This window comes from Palaemon carinicauda, unplaced genomic scaffold (assembly GCF_036898095.1).
Source record: "Palaemon carinicauda isolate YSFRI2023 unplaced genomic scaffold, ASM3689809v2 scaffold94, whole genome shotgun sequence".
NCBI lineage: Eukaryota > Metazoa > Arthropoda > Malacostraca > Decapoda > Palaemonidae > Palaemon > Palaemon carinicauda.
The window spans coordinates 11,861-35,229 of NW_027172247.1; the positions used below are offsets into that span (position 1 = coordinate 11,861).

At 40.2% G+C, this 23,369-nt stretch overlaps 2 protein-coding genes across 2 annotated transcripts; both read left to right on the plus strand.

Moving 5' to 3' along the window:
- Positions 1 to 497: 497 nt before the first annotated feature.
- Positions 498 to 3,287, plus strand: LOC137637719 (zinc finger protein 813-like). Its single transcript, XM_068369868.1, has one exon. It carries the CDS (start codon positions 571 to 573, stop codon positions 1,867 to 1,869), a length of 1,299 nt encoding a protein of 432 aa, XP_068225969.1. The 5' UTR covers positions 498 to 570; the 3' UTR covers positions 1,870 to 3,287.
- Positions 3,288 to 11,209: 7,922 nt separating this feature from the next.
- Positions 11,210 to 14,008, plus strand: LOC137637717 (zinc finger protein 665-like). Its single transcript, XM_068369866.1, has one exon. The coding sequence runs from the start codon at positions 11,405 to 11,407 to the stop codon at positions 12,800 to 12,802; it is 1,398 nt and encodes a 465-aa protein (XP_068225967.1). The 5' UTR covers positions 11,210 to 11,404; the 3' UTR covers positions 12,803 to 14,008.
- The last annotated feature ends 9,361 nt before the right edge of the window (positions 14,009 to 23,369 follow it).

Here is a 23,369-nt window from a genome sequence, read left to right on the forward strand (position 1 = left end):
ATAGCAGTTATATTCCTTAGAAATAGTGCTCTAGGAGTATTTCACTGGGCGGCACAGGTCTCTCGCCCAGAAATAGATTTTTCCTTCGTCAAAATCCCTTTTTGAAGAGCAAGGGGAAAACTATTTAAAGAATAAAACCAATAATGTCACAGGAAATACTGTGGATTATAGAATCTACAGAGGAATTGAGATTTTTAGATGCCTGAAATGTGTAACAAGAACAGATAGAGCACATATCAATGTCTATGGTTTCTATGTTTAGGAAAAATGCAAATTACAGTACTTTATAAATTTATTTTATTTTTAGAAAATACCATTATTTTTATTGAGTTTTCCTCTTCCCCAACTGATTGTAGTTTCCTTTTCTTCCAGACTTTTCATCCCAAAGGAGTGAATCATCCACCTCTTGCTGCTAAAGCTTGTAAGCTACTGAAGGTATATGCCAGAGACGTAAGACTGGAAAAGACTGTTAAGTATGATGTCTGAGAATAGGAAGTTTAGTCTTAATTTCCTCTTTGAAGTCTATTGAAAATAATATTAAGGGGTGTGTCATCTTGTGATAGAGAGAGTATGATGAATTCTGAACCACCTTTTGAATTTTCAGTGAAAAGTGAAATTGAAGATCTATTTTCACCTGCAGTCGATCCAGAAAATAATGATACGTCTGGCAGTGTTGCTCTCTTTAATGATGGCGCTCTTTTCTTGGATCCAAAAATGGAAGTCAAAGTAGAGCCAGAAATATTTGATTCTAGCGAAAGCAACTTGACAAATTCCTACGAGTACGATGCATCATTGAGTGAAAACGGTTCATTAAGTTGTAAAGGGGATGTCGATGATGAGGAAAGTGTAGACACTTACTTAGGGACAGTTGTGAAAGATGATAAAGGAAAAGAGAAGGGAAGACTTTCATGTGTTATCAGTGGAAAAGAATTATTACACAAAGATGTTTTGAATCAAGAGGTGAATCAAATAAATGAGAAGCAGATAAAAAAAAGGATATTTGGTAATGTTAACTCCAATGCTTTAGCTAGAAAGCGATGCACATGCAGTGAATGTGGGAAAACGTTTTCTAATGAATTTAATCTTCCTGTGCATTTAAGAATTCACACAGGAGAGAAGCCATACAAATGCAATGTCTGTAGCAAAGCATTTAATACAAAATCACATCTCACTATACATTTAAGAGTTCACACGGGAGAGAGGCCATACAAGTGTGATGTCTGTAGCAAAACATTTTCTTCGCAATACAGTCTCGCTGCACATTCAACAATTCACACGGGAGAGAAGCCATACAAATGTAATTTCTGTAGCAAAACATTTTTTTCGAAATACAGTCTAACTGTACATTTAAGAGTTCACACGGGAGAGAAGCCATACAAATGTAATGTCTGTAGAAAAACATTTTCCCAGAAACACAATCTCACTGTACATTCAAGACTTCACAAGGGAGAGAAGCCATACAAGTGCAATGTCTGTAGCAAAACATTTAATACAAAATCATATCTCACTGTACATTCAAGACTTCACAAGGGAGAAAAGCCATACAAGTGCGAGGTCTGTAGCAAAACATTTAATACAAAATCACATCTCACTAAACATTTAAGAATTCACACGGGAGAGAAGCCATACAAGTGCGATGTCTGTAGCAAAACATTTATTACAAAACATAGTCTCACTAAACATTCAAGAATTCACACGGGAGAGAAGCCATACAATTGCGATGTCTGTAGCAAAACATTTATTGAAAAGCATAGTCTCACTGCGCATTTAAGAATTCACACGGGAGAGAAGCCATACAATTGTGATGTCTGTAGCAAAACATTCACTAGAAAACCAAATCTCACTGCCCATTTAAGAATTCATACGTGAGAGAGGCCATACAAATGCAACGTCTGTAGCAAATTCTTTACTTCGAAAAGATATCTCACTAAACATAAGAAATCACATGAGAGATCTATTCCAGTGTCATGTATGTGGCAAAACAAATAATTTAAAACAGAGACTCGATAAACGTTTAAGAACTCACATGTAAGAAAAACCATTCATGTGCACGGACTGTGGTAAAGCTTTTTGCTCTGAAGGTTTCCTCAAGAATCATCATAGAAGGAGGTGCTATAAAATCTGATATTGTGATCTGGAATAAAGGAGAAAAAACAGCAGAGATTACAGATGAAAGTTCTTGTGCCTTCGCACAATTACCCAGGCCATTAGCTCTCAGAGTCAACAAGGTGACATGGTGCCTCTAAACCGCTCATGCTAAGCATAGAGTAGTACCTCAGGTCAGGCACTAGACAGTTAGTTTTTCGAACTTACACCCACCTAACGGTGAGTCCCCACTGTAAAGATCGTAGGAGTTTGTATATAGCGCTGTAACAAATGACAGATTTGGAAATAATTTGTATTTTTGTTGTATCCTTGTACAATCCTGGAGCTCTTAACACACTGATCCCGCCATCACCTTCCCCCAGGAAGTCCTGCCACATTTGCAAAGTGACGTTCAGTTACAACTGCTGGTGTGAGCAGGGTGGTTGGTCTAACTCTTACTCTCCCTTCGCTAACTACCGTAGGGTAGTTACACATTGCTAAAAGTTTTGCAGCTAGTTCCAGCTGTTGCCAAAAGGCATCTCCAGTGTAAAGAGCTCCAGGGTTGTGTAGTTAGGGAAAATACAAGGTATTTTCAAGTTTCTCATTTTAGCCTAATTATTACTATTAGAAGCCAAGGGGCAAAAGCAAATAGCTACTAGCCCAAAGGACCAAATAGTTGACAGTCTGGTGCAGTAAAGAAATGTAAATGTAAAGAATAAACTATGTAAGAGAAATGAAAAATGAAATTATTTTAAGATAGATAACAATGATGAATAGATAAGCATTATAAAAACTAGGAAAGGAGACAACATCAACAGAAAAGCCTTTGTATTAAGTTTGAACTTGTAAATATCTGCTGATTCAGTTGCAGGGGCAGTAGTTTATGGGCTTAGTCACAGCCTAAACAAAGCTTAGAGAATGATATACAGCATTAAGCCTTTTGAAAGAATGCTGGTGACATTGTCTCTTTTTGAAAGTAATACTGGATGATTCTACCTGCTTCTTGTAGTGTAGTGAAGTTATGAAAGTCAGTTGGGAGGAAGAATTAAAAGCCAGTCTACTTGTATTAGAATATGAAGCCATACAGTTATTTAGAAGTACTATGGTATGGAGTTAGCTTCGTTTTGGGGGTTTTAATATAAGAATAGTAATAAGGTAGAAATGTATCATCATTTTTAAGATTTATGTGATTTACTTGATGTAATCTCTTATGGTCTTAGTGATTAGTTTAGGTTATATAATTGTCATTGGATTGTCCTTGAGAGGAGAATCTTCATTAAAATATCTAAAAATTTGGTTTCTCTTTCATATCCACAAATGCTCTTCTCAAACATTTCAATCTGCGTTGGTCTCTCTGGAGAGAGAGTTTCTCATCAAATAATTTTACAGCATTCTTATTACAGTACTGTATTCAGGTTTCACAAGAATGAAGTTAAGATTTAAATATATTTGTTCCGTAACGAATACAAACCACGCTATTTAATTGGGGTATTACTTTCAGCTTAGCTGAAATGACGAGCCATTAAAATTTAGCGAGGGTTAACTACCCATGCTGCTAGTTAGTGTGGAAGGTAGGGGGTTAGCTTGCTACCACTCCCACTCACACACCGGTGATTTAACTCCCTTTGCTTTTAGCTCGAATGAAGACCGGTTGTAACCACTCTTCCTACTCGCCTATTTTGGATTGCCATTAATTTTTGTCTTTTAACTTCCTTTTTCATATATATGTAGTATATATATGAAAACATTCTTAATATATATATATATATATATATATATATATATATATATATATATATATTTATATATATATATATATATATACAGTGATACCTCTGGATACGAAAGTTTCTGCTTACGAAAAATTCAGGATACGAAAAGTGATTCGAAGATTTTTATGCCCCAGTATACGAATAAAATTTCAGGATACGAAAACCTTGCGAGATCCCAACTCTTCGCCGAGAGTAATTTTAAAAAGCGCGCGTCGCCAGACTTTGAACTTTGGTAGACTCACTTACAGCCTTGTCGGACGTGCATCACGGCGGAGGAGAAGAGGCTACCCGGACATAAGCCTATGAAGGACAGGCTTACCCTTGCTTTTTGTTCAAACGCCAGTGGGGACTGCAAGATAAAGCCCCTGCTGGTGTACCATTCAGAAAATCCCCGAGCCTTCAAAGCCCACAAAGTCATCAAGGAGAACCTTCCCGTGATGTGGAGGGCGAATGCTAAAGGCTGGGTAACGAGGCAACTTTTCATTGATTGGGTGAATGTCTGCTTCGGTCCGACTGTCCGAAAATATTTGGAAGAAAAGCGCCTCCCTATGAAATGTCTGCTGGTGTTGGACAATGCTCCAGCTCACCCTCCTGGCCTCGAGGAATATCTTCTGGCCGAGTATTCCTTCATAAAGATCCTATATCTACCGCCTAACACCACCCCTCTCCTCCAGCCCATGGACCAGCAAGTTATTTCAAATTTTAAGAAATTGTACACAAAGCATCTCTTCCAGAGATGTTTCCAAGTCACAGAGAGTACAAACCTCACTCTGCGTGAATTCTGGAAAGATCACTTAAATATCGTGATATGCCTCAAACTCACCGATCTCGCTTGGCAGGAAGTTTTGAGGCGTACCCTGAACTCATCTTGGAGGAAGCTGTGGCCTGATGCTGTCTCTGCACGAGACTTCGAGGGGTTCGGGAAGCCTGGAGGCGAAGCCGAGATCGTTGACGATCCTGAACCCATTCAGCAGTCTGAGGTGGCTGACATTGTACATCTTGGTACGTCCATGGGGCTGGAAGTTAGCGCCGAGGATATAGATGAACTTATCGAGGAGCACCACGAGGAGTTGACGACGGACGACCTGAAGGAGTTGGAGAGATGCAAGTGAGTGTTGTTCAAGAGCAGTTCTCTAGCAGTGATGAGGAGGATGTTACACCTTTGAAAACGGCAGACATTAAGGAAATTCTCGCATGGTTCCATAAAATGGCAGACTACGTCGAAAAGGAACATCCAGAAAAAGTTTATACCAACCGTGCGCTTCAACACTGCAATGACGTTTGCCTAACGCATTTTAGAAATGTGTTGAAAAGTAGGCAGAAACAAGCTTCAATGGATATTTTCTTATTAAAGAGGCCAGCGGTATTAGTAGGCCAAGACGAAGGTGAAAGTGAAGAAAAGAAACAGAAAAGAGGAAGTGATGAAGAATTAGAAGGTGAAAGTAAAGAAAAGAAACAGAAAAAAGAAAGTGATGAAGAAGTAGAAGAGATTTAGAAAATATGAAAAACGTAGTTATAAAAAAGCAAAAAAAAAAAAATTAATTTTAAGTTTTATGTTACCGTTAAGTGTTAAAGTAATTTTTTCTTTCATTTTATAGTTTTCCATATGTAATGTTAAGTGGTAATTATTTCTGCCATTTTTTTATTTTGTAAAGTTTAAGTGTTAATGTGTTAAGTGTGTAAATTACTGTACGTAGTCTATCACTTGTTACGTTTTCTGCCTTATGCCATCCTCCTCTGCCGCGACTTCGCTATCGGACATCGTCTCAATCAAAAGTTAAGTTTCAACTTTTTTGTTACACTAATTAACTGTAACCTTTTTTTCAGGGTATCGACCCTTAATTTAGGTGTACGTACAGGTGACAATACACCTTAATTGTTCCAAATGCTTTACATACAGTACCGTAACTTTTATACAGTAGTAAAGAAAACGGACCGTTTCGTAGGGCTTGGGGGGGATAACTAGGCTATAACTACATTATTGAATAATCTCATAGTGGTTTCTGGAATGGATTAGGCTGTTTTTAACGGTTGGGTTAATTATTGAATGATAGAAATGGCTGCATTGCATGTTTATTACTACAGTTTAGCGTGTTTATGGAAGAAAAGGTGTCTTTTCGTAAGGCTTGGAACGGATTAGGCTATTTACATGTAAAACGCGACTCAGGATACGAAAAAATCAGGATACGAAACCGTATCCTGAACGGGTTACTTTCGTATCCTGAGGCATCACTGTATATATATATATATATATATATATATATATATATATAGAAATGTTGTAAGTTTAATTTTTAGTGTTTGTGCTGTGCTTCTGATAACATATATGACAGGTTCTCAAGACACTTGTGAAAGGCTGGGGATCCTTACCTTTCGACCTCTCCCCCCTTGTCCATCGGTCTTCCCGTCGCCAGATAACCTGTTGACTCGGCCGCCACCACAGGGAAATCTTCATCTTTTGGACCACCCTCCTCGTTCAACTGTTGTCTTTGTCTTTCCCTCTTCCACGGGGAACATTTGATTACTGAGGGAAGGGAGTGTGGCCTTTCCGAGATAGACTTCGGTCTTTCTCTTCTCAAGGTTGTTCACCTTGCATGGACTTCCGACAGTGTTCTAACGGGGGAGGTTCTTTCCCGTTTGCGGGTTAGGTTCCGCTTCCGATTGGTTTTTAATTATTTAAGTGAAATTATGATTATTTGTAATTTAACTTTGTTCCAACACAGGGACTTACCTCGAACTACTTTCTTAGGAGTTACCTGGAACCTCCTCTCAACCGACCAGAGTTTTGTGTAGTTTACCCTACTTCCGTTTTCTGTGATGGTAGGCCTAGGCGGAAGGATACGTGCCCTGAGGGCAATCTCGAGGCAGTCCTCATGTTAGCTTGGGTCTTGACCTTCAGTAAGTTCTCTGGTCGCGTCGTGATATCATCTCAACGCTCTCCGTATCTCAGTGCGACCCTTTGTGTCCCCGACTCTTGTGTTCCAAGTGTGTTTTCTCGTGGTCCGTTGTGCTTTCCCTCGTGCTTTTGCGCTTATAACTTAATTCCCTCGTGTTTTCCCTTGTGTTTATTAGTTTTCTCTTATCATTTTCCGCTACGTTCCTGTGTCTGGCGGTACTGTGATAGTGCGTTATGGAGCATAAACCGCCGTTGTCCTGGGCCTAAGGCCGGGAAGTCGTGTGGGGCGTTCTTGTCCATGCCCGATGTGGACCCGCACTCCCTTTGTTCCTCGTGTAGGGTTAGTGTGCTCTCCTTCGGACGTGAAAATAGGAAAGAGGCTTCACACAAGGATTCAAGATCCCGAAGATTCCATCTTCCAAGGGGAATCAAAACGGGGAATCCTTGGTCCCTGTCTCTTCTGAAGCGGTTTTTCCTTGACAGACCACCATCAGCAAACAAGAAAGCATCAACAGACTGATCTCTAGATCACTGTTTGCTGATGGCTAGTTTACGGTTTGCTGATCGCTATCTTGCCGATCACCAGATCGCCAATTACTAGCTTTGCTCTGATCATTGACTTCTAATCCCTGCAATGACGAACGATCTCTGATTGCTAACGTTCCAATCACGATTGCTAGTCAACAACCAGTCCTCAGCTTGCTGATCACTAGGTCACCGATGGGCAGCTCATCTTCCTTCGATCATCGAACTCCGCTCGCTGATCTCTGACCAGCCCATCGTCAGCTTGCTGATCTCTGACCAACCAGGAGGGACCATAGTCAGCTTGCTAATCTCTAGCTCACCGATCACTGGTCCACGATCGATTGCTGATCATCAGAGGCTTACCATCACCAACTGACTATCATTAAACTATTCTGCTGTCTCTCAGGGCTCTCAAAGCAGATTACCAACTCATTTATCGCCGACCTACCTTGGCTGACTGACCAGACAGCCTTCATCTGCCTGTCAGTTACATTCCTGGGCTCACAGACCACCGATTCACCGATCATCGGCAATTCGCCTGCAGTTCGTGACTCAGACTTACTAGTCAATCTCTGCCCGTAGTTCCCTAGATCAGAAGGTATACAACATACTTCTCGCTACTGGCCATTCGCCATCACACTAAAGTGATCGGCAAACGATTGACAACCCTCATCAGTGGCTTGTCAACAGGGATTACTTGCGAGCACTCTCCAACTGCACATTGACCACGATACCCAACCGTTAACCATTGATTAACATTCGCCAGATTGATTCTATTCTAAGGAATAGCATCAATCCCATCAGAGCGCATAGTAGGGTTAAGTGTTGCCTTCCTTCTGTCGAAAGGATGTGCAAGGAGCTGTCCCTTTGGGTCGATGTCCACACCATGTTGGAGTTCGAACAAGGGCTAAGTAGTTAGGTCTTCATTTGCACACTGGACCTGACTCCTGTTAGGCTATCAAGGTCTGCTCCTGCATCTTCCACCGGACACTGTCCTACCTCACCTCTGCCGAGGGGGTAATGCCAGGGAGGGGCTTCCTCTCTTCCACCTTCGGAGGAAGTTTCCCCTCGCACGGAGAGTTCACCACCGATGGAAGTCAGGAGGGACATGACAATGCAGCTTTTGATGCTTGAGCCCTTCCTCCTTCCACGAAAGGAACTGAAGGACTCCAAGACTCATCCTAAGTCCTCTTCAAGAACCTCCAAGTCTACAGATGCAGCCTGTCACTCGAGGGATGTGCGCGACCCACCCGGAGAAGAGCTCTCGGGGGTGGAAAAAGGAGACTTCGCTGAGAGTCCGAGTCCAACGCTGAAAGGAGAGCAGAAAGAGTCGGACCATGCATTCTGTCAGGTTCTGACTCTCATCAGGATTCTCAATGGGTTTATCAACTGAGAGAGCAAAGACACGGTGTGTTTTGCACCTAGAAGCCCTCAGAGACCAGTGCATCCTTGCCTTGGACTCAGGGCGTGAAAGGTGCCAGGGCTACGATCACCCTACAGCTCTTTGAGCTCTCCTCCTCGCAACGTTCCGGCTCTACCACCAAGCTTCTCCCACCTCCTGTCTGCAGCAGAGGACTTATTCTGAGATCTTAGACGTGCCTCGTCCAACTCCTCTTCTCCCCATACAGGCTACTTTGTGGCTTGATGTTTGGTTATGGACCTTGGAAATCCTAGTAAGAACTGAGGATTTCTCAAAGAAATGTACCAGGGTTTTCACCATTACTCCCACCTGTACCAGGCTTCTGGGAGTCTCCTGCTTGAGGTGGACCCTTTGCTTCCTCGCCTGTTCCGGCAACTAACCCCTTTAGTCCGCCAGAGACTGCAGACAGTGGACTAGGGGAGCAGTTCTTGGATAACCTGGCCAAAGCCAGTAGGCCAGAAATGGCTCCAGTAGCTACAGCCGAGGCAGTTCCCCTCTCTCCTCAGCAGCATTTAGTTCCACTCTCCAGGCCAGCAAACGACAGTGCTAAACATCAGTCTAACCAGTGGTAGTGGCTCTCAACAGTTCCTGTACAGGTAGTGGCACTCTACAAGAAGGGGCAGAGGCACACTCAAAGGTACTCTTCGGGACATTAGACGGCAGTGTCCCCCTCCAGGGCAGCAGACGACAGTGTCCCCCTCCAAGGCAGCAGACGGCAGTTTCCCCCTCCATGGCAGCAGACGGCAGTATCCCCCTCCAGGGCAGCAGACGGCAGTGTCCCCCTCCAGGCCAGCAGACGGCAGTGTCCCCCTCCAAGGCAGCAGACGGCAGTTTCCCCCTCCATGGCAGCAGACGGCAGTATCCCCCTCCAGGGCAGCAGCTGGCAGTGTCCCCCTCCATGGCAGCAGACGGCAGTGTCCCCCTCCAAGGCAGCAGACGGCAGTTTCCCCCTTCATGGCAGCAGACGGCAGTATCCCCCTCCAGGGCAGCAGACGGCAGTGTCCCCCTCCAGGGCAGCAGACGGCAGTGTCCCCCTCCAAGGCAGCAGACTGCAGTGTCCCCCTCCAGGCCAGCAGACGGCAACAAGCTTGGACCTTTCTCATGTCACAAGCTGGGTACTTTGTTTGAATACTTTGACCTTGACCAAAAAGGCTCTTGCTTGGTGTTAATTGCTAAGAAATTTGCATCATAAACCTAATGGGACTGTATTTTGAAATAGGACTTTTATATTTTATTTCTTTTTTTTTGGGTGTGAGGGTGTCCTAGGAAAAAAACCAGGTACTTGTGTTTTATATTGATATAGGGGTGCCCAATTAGTGGGAGGGTTTTTTCTTTCCAAATAATTTTTCAGCCTTATATTGTTTTTCAATTCTTATTCCATGTCATAGGAATGAACTTTTGTTACTAAGTCGTCTTCCCTTCGTTCAAGTATCCTCAGTACATGAGGACAAATGCCCACTTACAAGATGAGGAAGTCTTCAGGTGGACACCTCCTCCCTCTCTCTGATCTGGGCGTCTTATCAAGGGGAGGGAAGCCAGTCGTCTTTCCTTGGCCCTCATCGCTCCCTTCTGGCCTCGGAAGGACTGGTTCCCAGACCTTTTTGAGGTCCTAGTGAAGCCTCCTGTCAGATTGCTAGCGAAACCAGATCTACTAAGCCTCACTTTCATTGTCTTCATCAGGGGCTCCACATGCTTTATCTTCATGCTTGGAGCCTGTCAGGAGGTTCTCAAGGTAAGAAGTCTTTTCATCTTGTTAGCCTAAGCCATGTGATGCTCTACATGTCGAGTTTATGAAGTCAAATGGGCAGTTTTTTTTTTTTTTACACTGGTGCCAGATGAAAGGTCATTCTTCATCCAGACCCTCTCAGTCTAAAATTGCAGAATTCCTGGTTCATCTTCACAGGGATGGAGGGTATCTGTTGTTTTTGAGAAGGTACTGGACAGCACAAAGGCAACCAGAAAGAAACAACTTACTAAGTGAGTAATGTTACTTTGCCATAACACTAGAACCAAAGCAAAGGCAGAGGGAGAGATATGAAAGAGTTTGTGGTAAATGTTCCTGTCTGTGCAAGATTACTATAAAGCATTGTGCTGTTCATTATTCTGGAGGAAGGCTCAGAGGTGCATAGCAGTATTAGCACGACAATTTTGATGGTGACTGGAGAGGAAGTACAGTAAAGGAAATAAGACAATGGATGAAACGTCTTTGTCCTTTTGAAGAGCAAAGGGAAAACTATTTAAAGAATGAAACCAATAATGTCACAGGAGATGCTGTGCATTATAGAATCTACAGAGGATATGAGATTTTTAGATGCCTGAAATGTGTAACAAGAGCAGATAGAACACAGATCAATGTCTGTGGTTTGTATGTTTAGGAAAAATACAAATTACAGTACTTTATGAATCTATTTTATTTTTAGAAACCTCCATTATTTTTATTGAGTTTTCCTCTTCTCCAACTGATTGTTGTTTTCTTTTCTTCCAGACTTTTCATCTCAAAGGAAGGAATCATCCACCTCTTGCCGCTAAAGCTTGTAAGCTACCGAAGGTATATGCAAGAGATGTAAGACTGGAAAAGAAAGGGTCATATTGGAAGTTTTTCTTGTTAAGTATGATGTCTGAGAATAGGAAGTTTAGTCTTAATTTCCTCTTTGAAGTTTATTGAAAATAATATTAAGGGGTGTGTCATCTTGTGATAGGGAGAGGATGATGAATTCTGAACCACCTTTTGAATTTTCAATGAAAAGTGAAATTGAAGATCTATTGTCACCTGCAGTCGATCCAGAAAATAATGATACGTCTGGAAGTGTTGCTCTCTTTAATGATGGCGCTCTTTTCTTGGATCCAAAAATGGAAGTCAAAGTAGAGCCGGAAATATTTGATTCTAGCGAAATCTACTTGAAAAATTCCTTCGAGTACGATGCATCATTGAGTGAAAACGGTTCATTAAGTTGTAAAGGGGATGTCGATGATGAGGAAAGTGTAGACACTTACTTAGGGAGAGCTGTGAAAGAGGATAAAGGAAAAGAAAAGGGAAGACTTTCATGTGTAATCAGTGGAAGAGAATTATTACAGAAAGATGTTTTGAATCAAGAGGTGAATCAAATAAATGAGCAAATAAAAAAAAGGATCTCTAGTAATGTTAACTCCAATGCTCTAGCTAGAAAGCGATGGACATGCACTGAATGTGGGAAAACGTTTTCTGATAAATTTAATCTTACAGTGCATTTAAGAATTCACACGGGAGAGAAGCCATACAAATGTAATGTCTGTAGCAAAACATTTAATGCAAAAAATAATTTCATTCGACATTTAGGAATTCACACGGGACAGAACTCATACAATTGCGATGTCTGTAGCAAAACATTTGCTACAAAAGCAAATCTCATTGTACATTTAAGAATTCACACGGGAGAGAGGCCCTACAAGTGCAATGTCTGTAGCAAAACATTTACTTCAAAACGTTATCTCACTAAACATTCAAGAATTCACATGGGAGAGAGGCCATTCAAATGCAATGTCTGTAGCAAAACATTTATTATAAAACCAAGTCTCACTGCACATTTAAGAATTCACACAGGAGAGAGGCCATACAAATGTAATGTCTGTAGCAAAACATTTATTACAAAACGAAGTCTCACTGCACATATAAAAATTCACATAGGAGAGAAGCTATACAAATGTAATGTTTGTAGCAAAGCATTTACTACAAAAGCACATCTCACTGTACATGTAAGAATTCACACGGGAGAGAAGCCATACAAGTGCGATGTCTGTAGCAAAACATTTATTACAAAACTAAGTCTCACTACACATTTAAGAATTCACATGGAAGAGAATCCATACAAATGCAATGTCTGTAGCAAAGCATTAACTTCAAAACAATCTCTCACTGACCATTTAAGAATTCACACGGGAGAGAAGCCATACAAATGCAATGTCTGTAGCAAAGCATTTACTTGGAAACAATCTCTCACTGAACATTTAAGAATTCACACGGGAGAGAAGCCATACAAGTGCAATGTCTGCAGCAAATTTTTTACTTTGAAAAAATATCTCACTAAACATAAGAAATCACATGAGAGATCTATTCCAATGTCATGAATGTGGCAAAACAAATCATTCAAAACAGAGACTCGATAAACCTTTAAGAACTCACATGGAAGGGAAACAATCAAGTGAAAGGACAGTGGTAAAGCTTTTTGGTCTGAAGGTTTCCTCAAGATTCATCATAGAAGGAGGTTCTATAAAATCTGATATTGTGATCTGGAATAAAGAAGAAAAAACAGCAAAGATTATAGATGTGAGAGTTCTTACCCCTTCACACGAGTTCCCAGGTCGTTAGCTCTCAAACTTGACGGGGTGACAGGTCAGGCACTAGCCAGTTAGTTTTTTTAACTTACTCCCGCTTAACGGTGAGTCTCCATGTAAATATTGTAATTTTTGTAAATAGTGCCGTAACAAAGACAGATTTGGAAACAATTTGTAATTTTTTTTTATGTATCCCTGTACAATCCTGGAGCTCTAAACACATACGGGTCCCGCCATCACCTTCCCCCAAGAAGTCCTGCCGCAATTGCAAAGAGACGTTCAGTTACAACTGCTGGTGTGAGCAGGGTGGTTGGTCCAACTCTTGCTCTTCCTTCGTTAGCTAGCAAAGGGTAGTTACACCTTGCTAAAAATTTTACAGCTAGTTCCAGCTATTGCCAAAATGCATCTCCAGTGTAAAGAGCTCCAGCATTTCCAACTGTATTTTCAAGTTTTTCATTTTAGCATAATTATTACAATTAGAAGCCAAGGGGCAAAAGCAAATAGCTACTAGCCCAAGGGACCAAATAGTTGACAGCCTGGTGCAGTGAAGAAATAGGAATGTAAAGAATAAACTTTATAAGAGAAATGAAAAATGAGATTATTTTAAGATAGATAACAATGTTGAATAAGTAAACATAAATGCTAGGAAATGAAACATCGTCAACAGAAAAAACATTTGTACCAAGATTGAACTTGTAAATATCTGCTTATTCAGTTTCAGGGGCAGTAGTTGATTGGTTTGGTCACAGCCTAAATAAAGCTTAGGGAATAATATACAGTATTAAGCCTTTTGAAAGAATGCTGGTGACATTGTCTCTTTTTGAAAGTAATACTGGATGATTCTACCTGCTTCTTGTACTGTAGTGAAGTTATGAATGTTAGCAGTAAGGAAGAATCAAAATCCAGTCTACTTGTATTGGAAGGTGAAACCATGCAATTATTTAAAAGTACTATGGTACGGAGAGAGTTGTTTTTATGATTGTTGAATATAAACGTAGTATCAAGGTAGAAAAGTATAGTTTTTAAATTTTTTGTGATTTTGTTGATGTAATCTCTTTTATGGTCGTAGGGATTAGTTTAGGTTATATAATTTTCCTTGGATTGTCCTTGAGAAGAGAATCTTCATTAAAATATCTAAATATTTGGTTTCTCTTTCATATCCACAATTGCTCTTCTCAGACATTTCAATCTGCATTGGTCTTTCTTGAGAGAGAGTTTCTCGTCAAATGATTTTACAGCATTCTTAGTACAGTACTGTATTCAGGTTTCACAAGAATGAAGTTAAGATTTAAAGGTATTTTGCTGAGTAATTATTTTTTTTTTCTCCTATGGCTTGGATGTTTCTACATCCATTGTAGCCCCGGCGGGGATGTTCATACATCCTTTATTGCTGCCTGCTTTGATGAGTGGGAGGAGGTATCACGGTTGGGAGGTGTTTGCATTCAAAGCTATACTGTATGTGAGAGTATTGGATGATTTCAGCCATCCCGAAGATGGTTTGGACCTTTTTGGCGGAACTATTCTCAAGTGTTGGGTCTTCGGAATCCAGGGGGATCCAATGCTTGGGGTAGGACTCTCGGCTTTTGGCGGAAGCCCGTCATTATAGATATGGGGAGGATGATTCCATAATTTCTTGGTCTCAGTCCTAACAGGCGGGTTCAGCTTACACCTGTGCCTCTATATCTGTTTTGATGCTATCCTTCGGGTAGGGTATGGAGTGGATCATCTGGGAAGTATACTCTCATTGTGCCGATAGTGGAGAGTGCAAATTTCCTTTCCGACGTGTGATGGCCTAACATTCTCGAGCAGGTACATCAAACTAACCCCTTTTCTCTCTCTCGTCTAATGGATTCTTTAAGGAACGAACCCCCATCCCCTGGATACGCTGACTCTCCCCCGGCACTGTTGACGACCTCTGCTAATGTGATAAGGGAAAGCTCTGTTGATGACCTCGGAACGGGAAAGGACCATTCTACTGATATTCAAAATCGAGTAATTTGGGTAACACGAGGAAACTTCGAATCCTTCATGTTACACAAATTTCAATAGAGACAAATTATGATGATCTATGTAAAGCATTTGAATGCTATGGATGCATAAAAGAAATAAGGATGAAACTTGAAGCTGAAACTTGGGATTCATGGATATCTTATAGTAGTTATGACGAAGCATTTAGTGCAATAAGTAACTTGAATAATATTGAAATTAATAACTTGAATGTCGCGGCTGCTCTCTGCGATAAGGTACCAAAAGATTTGGATGTGTACAGGCCTGCCGATTGGTTGGAAAAAGACGCAGATTTAGTTATGCCCTCCCAGAGAAATCCAAAACCACCGATGTGGCTTATAGCTGAATCAAAGGGGGTTACAGGGAATTATTTTAAAATATGCAAATTGATTCAGAAACAAGTAGGAACTATTGCACCAGGCGATATATCTCGTTTCGGAAAAAATAGTTTCCTTATCCATGCCAAATCCAGTACACAGTCGGTAATATTGTCCAATATAAAAATAAGTAATGATGACATGAAGTTAGATGTCAAACCCCACCTAAATTTTAGCTACGGAAGGGGCGTAGTTTTTAACAGAGATCTATATGATTTTACAGAGAAGGAGATACTGGCCATGTGTCCATTAAATGTATGGAAAGTTCATAAAGTCCCAGGTACATCAATGATAATCCTTACGTTCCAGGATGCTGATGTACCTTTTCATATTATTATCGAGAACGAAAGGATTAAAGTAAGACCCTTCAAGCAGAAGCCATTGCAATGCTTTAATTGTTTTAAATTTGGGCACCCGTCCAAAGTTTGCTAAAATGAGATGTGTGGTATTTGCTCCAAATCTTACCATGGAGAGTGTGCACTTGGAGGGATTCGAGGTTTTTGCACCTTTCCCACAACAGGTGCATCAGGTAAGTTAGTCTTAAGTGAAACCTCCATCAGATCAGGCAAGGACATGGCCTGAGAGAGGTTTTTATTATTTTTTGTAATGGCGACTGAAGGCTGTACAGCAATGGGCAATGACCTAGTGTTAATACACCGTGGTAAAGCCTCAGGAGGTAATATGGTTACCTCGTTATTTGACATTTTGTCAGATACAGTAGTATACTTTTTTTTTAGCTATTGGCAGCGCTAGGTTGGTTTGATTTTAATGCCTTAGCATATGTATTTGATTTATTTAATAGTCTTTTGGCATGGGTCACACTTATATGTTCTAAGTTTGATTTGTTGAGGGCAGCTTCCTCCAACTTATATAGCTCGCAGCTCTTGTCTGTGGATTTGTGATTCGAGCTGCAATTTAAATTGCAGCTCGAATCACAAATCCACAGACAAGAGCTGCGAGCTATATAAGTTGGAGGAAGCTGCCCTCAAATCAAACTTAGAACATATAAGTGTGACCCATGCCAAAAGACTATTAAATAAATCAAATACATATGCTAAGGCATTAAAATCAAACCAACCTAGCGCTGCCAATAGCTAAAAAAAAAGTATACTACTGTATCTGACAAAATGTCAAATAACGAGGTAACCATATTACCTCCTGAGGCTTTACCACGGTGTATTAACACTAGGTCATTGCCCATTGCTGTACAGCCTTCAGCCGCCATTACAAAAAATAATAAAAACCTCTCTCAGGCCATGTCCTTGCCTGATCTGATGGAGGTTCCACTTAAGACTAACTTACCTGATGCACCTGTTGTGGGAAAGGTGCAAAAACCTCGAATCCCACCATCTATTAATCGTAAAAGAGAGAGACCTCCATCTCTCTCTCCACCCTCCATTAGAAACATTAAGGTTATGACATCAAATAAATTTGATGTTTCTAATGAACCAGAAGATAAACTGAATAAATCAGAAATTCAAGTTGAGGTCCACCATCCACCTCAACAAATAGATAAAAAGAATACAAAGAAAAACACAAATGTAAAACCCAACATAACAAGACCACCTCTGAAGAAACCTACTGGTAGGCTAATAATGTTAGATTAAAAACTGCTAATGGGAAGACCTCATCCAAGATGTCTTCCAGAAATAATCCATAGTTTTCTCCTCCATTTTGCAATGGAACTGTCAGGATTTGAGGGCGAAATATGAAGAAATTAAGCTCCTAATTCATGAGCATTCCCCCATAATTGTATGTCTACAGGAAAGTATGCTTGATTCTAACACTCCTAGTCCTCGAGAGTATGTTAGCTATAGAACACCATATAATCAACAAGCAGGGAGCCATGGCGGAAGTCTCTTGTACATTCGTCGAGATGTTCCCCAAATACCTATGTCTATACATACAACCCTGCAGGCAGTTGTTGTACAAATTTATATAGGGAGAAAATATACAATATGCTCTCTGTACTTACCTCCAAATGATAATATTTTATATGATGATTTAGCAGAGGTCATTCGACAACTCCCTCAACCTTTTCTCTTACTGGGAGATATGAATGGTAGACATCCTTTATGGGGTGATGTTTTGGCCAACACAAGGGGCAATATTATCTCATCAATTGTGGAGAATGAGGATGTGGGACTCCTTAATATAGGAGAGCCCACACACTTTCATGTTCAGACAGGTACTTTGTCATGCATTGACCTTTCAATTGCAAGCTCTAACTGCCTTCTTGATTTTGATTGGAGGACATTAGATGATTGGCATACTAGTGATCATGCATCAATCATTATAAACACCAACAAGGGTCCGCCTTTGCAAAGATCGCCACGTTGGAATCTAGACAAGGCAGACTGGGTTAAATTTTCTGAGCTAAGTGAAATCGAAGGGAGAGCAGAACAGTTTGAAAGTATTGATGATACCATAGACCTACTGAATGGAACTCTTCATACAGCAGGAATCAATTCGATTCCCAAAACAACAGGACTATTCAAAAGACGACCAGTCCCGTGGTGGTCCTCAGAATTAACAGCCTTGCACAGAGCCACCAGAAAATCCCTGACTAGATTGCGTAGACGCCGTACTGATGAAAATTTGATATCATACAAAAAGTGTAGAGCACAGTTCCGTCGTGCCATGAAAGAAGCTAGACGCCAATCTTGGGTGGCTTTTGTTTCCTCCATTAATAGAAGAACACCACCATCTTCTGTATGGAGGAAAATAAAAAAAAATTGCAGGCAAATTTACCCCGAACCCACCACCAGTGTTGAAAGTGAATGGTCAGTTTGTGACTGAAGGAAATGAAGTTAGCAATGCCCTGGCTGACTATTTTTCAAATGTATCGTGCAAGAGTGTAGCAGCTCCTGGTCACTAGTACAGGAGCATTGAAGAAAAGAAAGTTTTAAATTTTGCAACAGGAAGAGAAGAATCGTATAATTCTCCTTTTACTGAAAGAGAACTTGATTCCGCACTCGCTACTTGCAACGATACAGCTCCTGGACCCGAAGGAATTCCATATGCAATGGTTTAACATGTACATTTTAATACCAAGTTATTTATTTTAAGTATTATCAATAGAATATGGCATGATTATAGTTACCCAAGTGTTTTGGGAACTAGCTATTATTATTTTAGCCTTTTTAAAACCCGGTAAGGACAAGTTTTTAGCAGCAAGCTATAGACCTATTGCATTGACTTGGTGTTTATGTAAAATCATGGAGAAGATGGTCAGTGTAAGGTTGATGTGGTACCTTGAAAAGAAGGGTATTTTATCACCAATTCAATGTGGATTCAGAAAAATGCACTCAACAACTGATGTGTTAATAAGACTTGAGTCCTCTATTTGTGAAGCCTTTGCTTCCAAACAGCACCATGTGACAGTTTTTTTCGACCTTGAAAAGGCATATGATACCACATGGAGATATGGTATACTTAAAACAATTCATGAACTAGGATTAAAAGAAGAACTACCACTATTTATTCAGTCATTTCTTTCACATAGAGTTTTTCAAGTGAGAGTGGGGGAAACTCTATCAGAGAGTAAGTGTCAGGAAGAAGGAGTTCCTCAGGGGAGTGTGCTGAGTGTAACCCTGTTTGCACTAGCAATTAATGGGATATTCTCAGTCATTTCCCGGGATGTTCTCTCAACATTATTTGTGGATTATCTCTCAATATCATTTGCTGGCACTAGAATGGCAATGGTTGAGAGAAAAATCCAACTCTCTATTGATAAAATTATCCAGTGGGCTGACATGAATGGATTTAAGTTCTCGACAAGTAAAACTACCATTGTCCATTTTTTTCGTATCCGGGGAGTATATTCAGACCTGGATATATACATTAAAGGTCAACGGATACCATGTGCAAGTGAAGCTAAATTTTTAGGTTTGATATTTGACTGTAGGCTTACATGGGTTTCTCACTTAAAAGCGTTAAAAGCTAAATGTGTTGAAGCTCTGAATATCTTGAAAGTATTGTCCCATACATCATGGGGGGCAGACCGCAATACTATTTTGAAATTATACAAGGCCTTGATTTTTTCCAAAATAAGTTATGGATGTGAAATATATTCTTCAGCCACCCCAAGCCAGTTAAAAATATTAGAATCGATACATCATGCAGGTATTAGATTGTCTACAGGAGCTTTTAAAACCTCGCCTATCCCAAGTCTCCTTGTTGATGCTGGAGAGTTACCTCTAGACCTTTACCGAATGTCTTCCATTATTCGGTATTGGTTTAGATTGCAAAGACTCCCTAACACTCTAGCCTTTCAGACTGCAAGCCTTGTAAGACACGCATCATACTTTGAGTTGCACCCAAAATCTCCTCAACCTTATGGCTTTCGGGTGAAACGATTATTAAATAGTCTGGATATAATTAGAAATAAGGTACTTCCATTCAAGGTATCATCAATGCCTCCATGGAAGTTACCAGAGATATCTTTATGTATATATTTTATTGGAGATAAGAAGAATATGTCAGACGTAGAAGCCAAATCTCTTTTTAATGAACATGTTAAAGAATATAGAGGATCAACTTTTATCTATACTGATGGCTCCAAATCTGATGCTGGCGTTGGATTTGGAGTACATAGTAATGGTTTTAATTGTAGGGGTGCACTTCCTCTGACCGCTTCCATATTTACTGCCGAACTGTATGGCATATTAACCGCTATTGAGAAAATAGCGTTGGAGAAGGAGGGTAATTTTACAATTTTTAGTGATGCAAGGAGTGTCCTTCAAGCTATAGAAGTTTTTAATTCTAATAACCCTTTAGTTTTAAAGATTTTAGAATGGCTTTTTATTATTGGACGGAGAGGTATATCAGTTCAATTTTGTTGGGTTCCAGCACATGTAGGTGTGTCTGGGAATGAGAAGGCAGATTCACTGGCTAAGAAGGCTGCATTCGAGTTGCTGCCAAGAAGGTATCCCATTCCCTGTAATGATTTCTTACCTGACATCAAGAAATTGGTTTGCAATAAATGGCAACAGCAATGGGATAGCCTAGATGGGAATAAAATGCGAGAGGTAACAAATGTCATATCTCCTTGGAGGTATAATATGATGCCCCGAAAATGGGAGACGTCTCTTTGTCGTCTCCGTATTGGTCACACTCAGTTGACACACGAGTTTCTGCTGAAGGGCCAACAGCAACCGTATTGTGACGACTGTTTAGTACCTCTAACAGTGAGGCATTTGTTGACCGAATGCCCCAATTATAACAACTTAAGGGATAGATATTTGTTTGAGGCTCGAGGTGAGGGTGGCAGGTTCATCCTTGCCAAGATTCTTGGAAATGATGTGTCCTACTATGCAAGTGGCGTTTTTAGATTTATTTCAGAAGCAGGTCTTCTGAAAACTATTTAACTTTTATGACATTCAACTTTTATGATTTTAATTGAATACTCTTATTTTTTATTTTATCTTATTTTTTATTTTTGTATACATAAATTAAATGTTACCGGCATCAATGACCTTAGATGTCAGGATGCCTGAAAACTTTAAATCAATCAATCAATCTTGGTAAAATCCATAACCCAATTTATATAAGAATAAATTCTACAGGTTTCAGTATTAATGTGAGTTTACAAAACTGAATTTCTGATGTTATTAATTAAGTGTACAGTATATTGATTGTATTTGTGGTTCAGAGAAGTAATCATGTCCAGAGGCTGTCATGGTTTGTTTTTGGAAATTCTATTTGTTTGGGCTCATAGTTCACCCTATTGTTAACTCTATTACTTAACGGATTTTGAGCGAAGCGAAAAATCTCTTTTTGGGTGAGATAGCCATGTCGTCCTGATGGAAGGTTCCTTTAAGTAGCTTCTTAGGGTATATTTGACTACAGTGATATTCCCAGAGAATTTACCTTAAGGTCTCCAGAATTCTAACTCCTGGCACGAATATCCTTAAAGTTTCCTTTAAGGATATCGCATAATATCACGGGACGTATATCTTGATACGACACATAGCAATCTTCACCCCGAATAGCATTTGCACTTCGAGGGGGAAAGTGACAAAAATAGAAGGGGAGCCGTTATCAAGGTACCCTTCCTCCGTTACTATCTGAGTATCTAGATGGCGCCCTCGTCGGCGCCATGTTTATTCTTTGTAGCGTTGAGCAAGGTGCTACAGATACAGTAGTTTTGGGAGGGATCCTCTCAAGGCCTTTTCATAGAAAGGAGGGCAGGACCATCAGGACGACATGGCTATCTCACCCAAAAATAGATTTTTCGCTTCTCTCAAAATCCGTTTTTTTGGGCTCAGGCCATGTCGTCCTGATGGAAGGTTACTAGAGCATTAATGTATCTGTAGATTTCTAAATGTGCCTTAACCTCAAGACAATATTTCCTTGGTTGCTCAGATCTTAGAGACATATACGTTACCGTTATACGTCATTACTTCTAATCATGAACTATGTTAGTGCTTCCTGCCCCCTGCAAGGAAGAGTCAGACCAGACTCAGGAAAAGTCTCGAGGTTTGCATATCCCATATGAACAAACCTAGCAACAAAAGCGTACAGGTCTCACTGTATACAAAACCAGTTGAAGTTTGTATTCCTAATACGAACAAAGGTTTACATAAGCCACCATAGCATCCAAGGCATACAGGCTTAGCTGTATGCAGCAACTGACAAGTTTGTATCCGTGTAGGAACAAAGTATGCATAGGCAGAAAAGGTTTGTATTCATGTAAGAACAAAGTTATTTCAGTTGTTCTCATGTCGATATGCAAATTATAAAGGAATAATTAAATAATGCTCTCACATATCTTTATTTATTTGAATTTGGGGCGAAAGAAGATGCAAATACCAATCAATTATTTATTGGTAATCAATAAATAGTAATTCAACATACATTATATAGTAACACTAAAAATGCTAGTGAATAAGAAACATAAAAATGCAGACAAGACCAGAAATACTTGTTTCACCTGAAAGGAAACGATAATTAATGACACCAAACTGAAAATTTTATAAATTTTCTAATATGCATTTCTGGGTCGACCTGTGACGGCCGGCGAAAAAGTCCTTCTTTGTACTTTTTCTGATATAAATCTTCCAAATATACCAGAGAAAATTAAAAGCATGGAATGCAGAGGTTACAACCCTCGCGCGAGCACCTTGTTGGTGTCGTATATCTAACAAGGGCGTTTGTAAAACACTATTCACAGGCTGTCTTCCATTTAGATAATCCCTTCATCAAAGGGGGAGGGCCGTGACAGGCCCTAGAGAATACAGTTGGGTTACCCTACCGACACCTACCACTCGCGCTCACCAGGTAATCCTTCTGTTTTGGACTTGCCCGCAAAGTTGATAAGTGTTTTGCCCAGTGTTTTTCGAAGTGATTGTCGTTAATTCAACATGACTGACGTTGCTACTTCACCCTTACCAATGTTAAGTACCATAGTTTGTTTTGGCAGCTTTTGACAGTACCGGGCATTTGTTCTGTTTCCAATATGGTGGTTTTTAGTTTTGGAAGCGATTGTCCTGCCGAGGTATCGGCAGCCATTTTGGGTTATGTTCGCTTCGGTAAATATTCTAGTTATTTTTGCCCATCTGGTACTCTGTCATCTAGGTTATATCACTTACGTTTTATGGCCTTTTTGTGTTATCATTAATTTTTACTATGGTATTTATTTGCTTGCAAGTCCAATTTGGACCTACGAAGAATAGCGATTTAAAGAATAGCGAATTAAAGTTTAGCTATTTAGTCTGTTAGTTTGTACTCGCCTCAGTGGCTTCGATTTAGACTATATCCTTGTTTATTTGTTACGTTGTCGTTATTCTTCGTTCTTGGTTATTACAATTACTAAGAAAAGCAATCAATTTTATTAATTTTCTTGTTTTATTGTGTGATGTTAGTTTTTTATTATGTAACCTTGAGAACGAAAACAGAGACTGCTCGTTCCCTGTTCTACGGATATGAGTTATCCCTTCTCTCGTTTTCTTTGTTAGCTCAAGTAAGAGAGGTGA

What these genes read in the sequence shown, in the direction of transcription:
- LOC137637719 (XM_068369868.1), top strand. Translation starts at nt 571, where the DNA reads ATGATGAATTCTGAACCACCTTTTGAATTTTCAGTGAAAAGTGAAATT.
- LOC137637717 (XM_068369866.1), top strand. Translation starts at nt 11,405, where the DNA reads ATGATGAATTCTGAACCACCTTTTGAATTTTCAATGAAAAGTGAAATT.